The 6,941-nt window shown below is 35.7% G+C and overlaps 1 protein-coding gene across 3 annotated transcripts; it reads right to left on the reverse strand.

Annotated features, from left to right (window-relative positions):
* Nucleotides 1–331: 331 nt before the first annotated feature.
* LOC21392878 (trimethylguanosine synthase) lies at nucleotides 332–6,627 on the reverse strand. Of its 3 annotated transcripts, none has more exons than XM_024175931.1 (13): nucleotides 6,360–6,627; nucleotides 6,201–6,243; nucleotides 6,040–6,103; nucleotides 5,843–5,928; nucleotides 5,429–5,527; nucleotides 4,446–5,284; nucleotides 3,992–4,119; nucleotides 3,379–3,607; nucleotides 2,834–2,969; nucleotides 2,584–2,678; nucleotides 2,367–2,490; nucleotides 1,994–2,177; nucleotides 332–661 (listed from the first exon to the last, which is right to left on the reverse strand). In XM_024175931.1, the coding sequence occupies exons 1-12, from the start codon at nucleotides 6,440–6,442 to the stop codon at nucleotides 2,046–2,048; spliced, it is 2,058 nt and encodes a 685-aa protein (XP_024031699.1). In that variant the 5' UTR covers nucleotides 6,443–6,627; the 3' UTR covers nucleotides 332–661; nucleotides 1,994–2,045. The 3 variants fall into 3 exon arrangements, with proteins under 3 accessions (XP_024031699.1, XP_024031698.1, XP_024031700.1); XM_024175930.1 differs by having other exon boundaries at nucleotides 5,423–5,527; XM_024175932.1 differs by lacking the exons at nucleotides 5,429–5,527; nucleotides 5,843–5,928; nucleotides 6,040–6,103; nucleotides 6,201–6,243; nucleotides 6,360–6,627 and having other exon boundaries at nucleotides 3,992–4,156; nucleotides 4,446–4,570.
* Nucleotides 6,628–6,941: the final 314 nt, after the last annotated feature.

Raw genomic sequence — 6,941 nt, forward strand, 5'->3', positions numbered from 1 at the left:
GAATTAGAATCATGTGATTAGAACCATTTTTAATTTACGTGTATTTTTTATGAGAGAAAATACTGTAACGAATTATAAACCATTATTCAAATCATGGTTTGAATCCTTCAACCAAACATCCCCTTAGAGACTGCAAAACAATGGGTTCAGGGTTAAGGTTGGTCCTTAAACCTACATGAACGGATTACCCCAACCGTATGAGTCAACTTCGGCATTTTCAAGACATAAGTTTGATGGAACTCAATCAATAAACTAGTCTACGATATAAAAGTTATGTTGTAAGTTTATAGGTGATGTTGGTTTAAATGTCAACCATCAGCATTTTCTTTAGTGTTCTAGTGAATCAGTGTACAGGATTTACTTGATTAAATAATTAATCAGAAATCCTTGACTCAAATTAGATAACCCAACTCTGATTCTCATGTAATAAACTAGAAAACATATTATAAATATGAAAGACCATATACATTAGGGGCAAATATATATATGTGTGTGTGTGTGTGTGTGTGTATAAAAAAGGAGGGCAAAACCATAAGTCGATCACAAGCAAGTAGGCTTTGTCTTTGAGTTATCTTCTTTTTCTTTCCATCTCCATTGGATTCATAACTTTGAAGTCGAACACGCAACCGACTATGCAGAAGCTTCCTCCTTTGTAAACGCCCTGTTTAACAAATTAAAGTACATTACACGCGAACTGTCCTTCCAATAATAAATAATTTTCACGTATTTCAAAAAATAAAAAATGAAAAAAATCACGTTTATTTAGTAAATATTTTAAAAATAAAAATAGTAAAAATAAAAATAATGAGAATAATTTTTGTAAAAAAATTAAAAAATAATTAAAAGTTATTTTTACTTTTCTGTTTTTATTTTTTAATACTTATTAATAATATTATAATATATTAATTAATAAATAAGATTTTACTTTTTTATTATATTCAAAACAATCTCTTAAAAAACTAACCAAACGCAATGTCATAGAATGATTCTAAAAACAATCTCATTTTTAGTTTTTATTAAAGACAAAATCATTTTAAAACTAATTCTAAGCGCACCCAATGTATGTTAAGAAACTAGAGGGGGTGGTCCAACAAACTCAAGATTTTCTTTTCTGCAATTTTTTTTTTTCTTTTTTGGTAAATATAGAGTAGCTACAAATATTAAAGTGAGCGGTCCACAAATACTACAGGCCAAAACAAAAACAAAAATCATAAACCTACAAGCTCAAACTCCATTTATGAGAGCTGAACCTGTATTCCAACTTTCACCAAAAGTTTTACATCTGCAGAAACTCTAGCAAACACACAACGGATTCATGTTCGAATCATGGTTAATAGCTCGCTACAATATTTTCTCTCACAAAAAACACACGTAAATCAGGAATAGTTCTGAATCATGATTCTGAATCCATCAACCAAAAGAGCTGTACTTGAAAGCTTAAACACAACCGCTTGTAATCCTAGAACCTAACTACATATACCCTTTTATTTATTTTTTTATGCATAATCAAGAAACAGTTAAGACAGCCATAGGCCAGCTGTTGCATCGCCTTCCCCAATAAGACTCGGATCCAAACTCCAGATTATCATTTTAAGCAAATAAAGGAAACGAGGCCAACTCTATCTCTACGTCTAATGGGTGGTTGCACCATCCAATTAATTACCCAATTATGTGTTTTTAGAGTCTGCCGGTTATTCATTAGGCCTTTTCTTTTATCAATAAAAGCCACTACCCATTAGATTTAAGACTAATAATTGCAAAATTCCATACGCAATACCTTGTTTCACTACTATTTCGGATGAAAACCCTATTTGGACACCTCATAATACAAGCAACTTTAAATACCGAACAGCTTAAGGGAACCTTGGTAGTAAGTACGCTAGCGGCTAGCCGCAAAGAGCAGGAAAATTTCTACCAACACGACTTACATGGAATAGATTCTTAACCCAAACGCCAAGCATGATATACAGTTTTGTATAATATTATAGCTTACCGAGCTATACAACACTTGATAGCTGAATTTTCCTGGCTACTTCGAGAGCTGATTAATATTCACAAAAAGTCCACCACCCCTTTTCATGATATAAAGGTGAATGATGTTGGTTTCCTGTAATTGCCGTATCAACGAAGTAAGCAGTTATGGCCTTTAACTTTCCATTTACAAAATTCTTCTCCACCTGAAACCAAAGATCTTTGCCCTCAGATATAACAGCATAATAACGCTATATGCACAAACAAGAAGCATAAAGTACAACCCAAGAACATGAAACTAACAGATGCTTTGACATTTACGATAACACCGTGAAAGAAACATCATCTGTGCAGTCTTTTAACATTTACAATAACACACCGTGAAAGAAACATACCTCTAGTGACCATGGCGGACTAGATAACAGAGACAGCTCTGCCAACTGGTTGAGATCAACATTTCTTGGGAGAAACATTACAACTTTAGGAGCGATCTTCTTTGCAGTATTAAAGAGAAAATATCTGCACACGTACATGGCAAAACCACAGAGAGTTAAAGACGGGGCAAAGGGCTTTTTATGACAGCTCCGGAAGCTAAAATGAAGTATGACATACCCATCATGTGGCTTAAGCATTGTTTTAATGTCATAAGTCTCCACTTTAGCATAATCAGGTCCCCCCCATGGAGGTGACAAGAAGACTATGTCTGCCTGCAGCCCCAGAAAAAAAAAATCTTGATCAAATAGAAAAGCTATACTGGATTCAAGGATATAAGCAACCAGAAGAAATAAAATAATAATAATAAATAAATAAATAATAGAAGGAGAACACACAATTGTAAACACGTCAAGAGAAACTTTAGTACCTTCAACCTTGGAGCCAAAAGGAAAAAATCCCCTTTAACAAAATCTATTCGATCATTTACCCCATAGATGGTAGCATTATGGTGGGCATATTCAATCTTCTTTGGATCAATATCAACTGCAGTTACATGTTCACACCTGAAATACCATGGAACATAAAAATATGAAAAGGACATACAAACATTTTTTTTTTCTCTGTGCGTGTATGTATGTGCATTGATGTTGAATGTTCATTAGCTGCACATAAAGACATAGAGACATTTCATAATCTGCTGTGAGCATGTGTGCAAATTTAATCAATTTTTTTGACCAATCAACTACGCTCATAAACCATTCACAATATGATCTAATCATTCAAAAAACCACGTTCCTAAACAAACAAGGTAGAAATTAGGGCGTAGGCTTCCCCTATCAATGATGATATCATGATATCAGAACCACTCCAGACATATTTGTGATCACTACATCAGCTTCATCCGAAAAGGAACTTTTGGCATAACAAAGAGAGTTCAGAATATTTTCATATAATACATTATATAATATTCACCTCTGTGCAAATTGGATAGCATTTCCACCCACACCAGTGAAAGAGTCAACTACTGTGCCACTACCACAACGAAAAGCATGGTGTCTTGCTAGAGGCTCTGGAGTCACAGAAAACCATCCTTCCTCGTCCATTTTTATACCATCATCATATCTGGAAAACAATAGATACCTCTGCCACCAGTATTTTCCAATACCATCAGAAAACTCTACCAGCTCTTGAAACTTACGTGCTGCAAATGATCAAATGAGAACTGCCTCATAACAGTACAACAAAAATAATAGAAAAGTCGAGAGGAGGCAAGAGAATTTCGCCAAATTATTTGTGCAAGAAAAATCTTCACAAAAAGATGAAGAACAAAAATTATGCACTCTCTTCAAACAGGAAACCAAAATCAAAGGCATGATAACTAGTTAGCAGGGGTGTAAAACATGAATCATTAGGCACCTCACTCAAACCCAACTTCGACTAATTTGACATTTGAAAGAAACATGAAATTAAATGCATCTGAGATGGTATTATGCCATTTCTACCCTTATTTGTGCCAAATATAGCATTGGTAGTCGCATTTGCAATGGAGATGGTCTTACAATAAGTAAGAAGCTAAACTACAAACCTTCCTTTTCATTTGAAATTTTTCTCTGGTTTTTTGTTTTCCTCGCTTTCTTTTTACGTTTTGTGATAGAAGGGCCATGCTGGGTATCCAACGGAATTGCTGGAATTCCATCACCTGAATACATACAACTAACCACAGAAAGTGCTTCAGTGACTACGGAACAAGCTGAAATGGAAACATAATGAATCAATTAATGGAGTCACTAGTCAGGAAGAAGGGCTCAAAAAACCAACACCAAGAAAATTCATCTAAATTGTGCATGCTTGTATCTAAGGTTTCAAACACTTACTTATCCAAAAAAAAAAAAAAAATCAAAGACTATATCTTCATGACTTTCTCACGTCTCCACAAAAGATAATTTTATAAGGTTCATCACTGCAAATAGATTCTATGGCTGATAAGATTTAGTAAAAACTGAGTGAAAACTACATTTATAGTTAAGACAAAAGTATACCTTGATAATAAGCATTCGTCGTTTTCATTACCAGTACCATAGGTCTCGCAGAGTTCGTCCAAATCGTCAATATTTCTGCCACGAGTCACAGGCAGAGGATTCAATGCAGACACGTAATTGCAAGCAGTAAGTCCAACCCCCTCCAAGATCTCATCATATACCAGACCAACTAATAAGTTATTATCCATAGATTTCTTAAATTGAACTTTATTTTGCGAAATGCATAAATCTGGTGCATTTATAGTAGGACTAGCATCCATCTCGGTTAACTCGGTAACTATTTCATTTGAATTACATTTGTTGTCACAGATTGCTAGATGTTCCATTCCTTCCGGTGGATACCATGTTGAAGTCTGTGTTGTGTTATTATAAAAGTAGTTTCTAGAGTAGTACGAATCCCAACACACGATCCAATCTCCGAAATCACCACTGCATTCATACTTTGCAGTTCCATCAACGACAAGTGTTTTAGAGGAATATGCAGCTGATTCAGGAACCTCTAGCTCCTCGGTGCCATTGCCTTCACAAATACTTCCATATGCTGCTTCATGCAAAGCAGAAGAAGAAACTTCTAAAAGGTTACACCCCTTTATTCCATCACCTTGCTCTGTATGACCATGTTCAGCGACAACATCGGTCAAGCAACTTCTAGAGGAAAGTCCAGTGTCAGAGCTAGTAGAATTTACTGCATTTTCCCCGTGATCTTTGGTCTTAACATTTCTGTGCTCAGAGTCTGAATCTTGGTCATCAGCACCGACGGTGCAAAGTATCCCAGTATGATTTTGTTCCTTGCCAGAGACACAAAGGAGCTCAGACAAACTTGCTGGATTATCTATATCCTGAGAAGATGGTTGATAAATATCAGCGCCTGCTGCAACATCAGAGTGAGATGATTCACTTTGGCCGACTAATGACGTACAGAATAAGGGATCACTTGCATTATCATGAAACACGGAAGAAGATGTAATCTCACTCACACTCACTTTGGAGGACTCCACTGCTTCACCAAAAGTGTCTTGACAAGTGTCTGTATGTTTCTGCCGCATGCCCTTTCTTTTTCCTTTAGTCTTTCCACTCCTTTTCTGCAAAATGTTGTCAAATAACGTCACCACTTTAAGGAATTAGCAGAGAAAGAGAAAACACTCTCATAGAGTTTTCTTGCTTTATACCAATACAGCAAAGCAGCATTTTCTCCTGCTTGAAAATGTGAGAAAAAGAAAACCCCATCGTGTACTATACAATTCGACTATAAAATTCAATTGAAACGTTTGGGATCTGGATTGAGTACAGTATTGGATTTAACAAATAGAAGGGGGTAAATTAGTACAACCCAGAACATCTAATTTTCACGGGGGCATTAAGGAAAGTCTAATTTCAATACTCCAAAATAGAGTTACCTCTTTGTTTGTGTTGAAAGAGAGAGGAAGTCCCAGTGCATTCATCTGTCGAGTAAGTTCCTCATCCTCTGATAAAACATTGGCATCTGAATCACCCAGAAAAAGACCACTTATAACACCGGTGTTAGCAAACAAAATTGAGCAAATAGATAATTAAGCAGCAACTCCAATTATAAATAAAGAAAGGACTCACTAACCTGTACTTGTAAAATGGACGTCTGAATCCTTATCATTGTCATCGTCACCTTCCTGAGCTGCTTTCTGCAAAATTAACAAACAAAAACAATTTCCTAAGAAACAACCAAATAAAATCAAAATAGAATACTCATAACTCAAGAACAATGCGTGCAGTGTCTGCCTGGAAAGAAGACCGATCTCGCGCCTCCGCCGACCCATCGTCCCTGCCGAACGAGCAGTGAGGTTAAAAAATTTCGAATTTTGTTACTCAAAACAAACTCAAATGCCAGAGTCTTTGGCGATTGCAAAATTAATCAATATACGAACAAGAGAAGCGCACCATAAATGGATTTCAGTGAGCCTGAAGAGAGAGCCGAGGGCTATAATAGCAGGACCTTGGCATTCGGGCTCGGACACCTCCATAGATGAACACAGAAGAGAGTCGGGTCTAATTTAGGGCAAGCAGAGCAGCATTAGCAACGGTACTTGTTTTCAATCCCGCCCTCATCAGCTTTCCGTGATGATTCAAAGAATTTAGGACATCGGCGGTGCGTGCGCTCCACTCGTATCGTGTATGTGTGTATAGGTTTTTTCTTGGGTCCCTCCGGAGGGACCGTCCCTCTCCAACGTAACATGTAAGCCTTGTTTCTTTTATAACTCGAGTTTTAAGTATAACATAGACATTGTTCATTTTACAAAAGTTTTAAGTTGTATATATGAGAAAAAAAATATTGTAATAAAAAAATTAAATTTAAATTTTAGTGTGAAAAATACTATATAACAGTATAACTTAAATTGTGATTGGAGTTGTAAAATGAATAAGATCATAATTATGAAAACATAACATAATTACTAAACGTAACATCAAAGTTATATTTAAATGAATAAATTTTTTGGTGTTCTTTTTGACGTTAATGTTACA

The sequence above is a fragment of the Morus notabilis genome, unplaced genomic scaffold (assembly GCF_000414095.1).
Source record: "Morus notabilis unplaced genomic scaffold, ASM41409v2 Scaffold2216, whole genome shotgun sequence".
Lineage (NCBI taxonomy): Eukaryota > Viridiplantae > Streptophyta > Magnoliopsida > Rosales > Moraceae > Morus > Morus notabilis.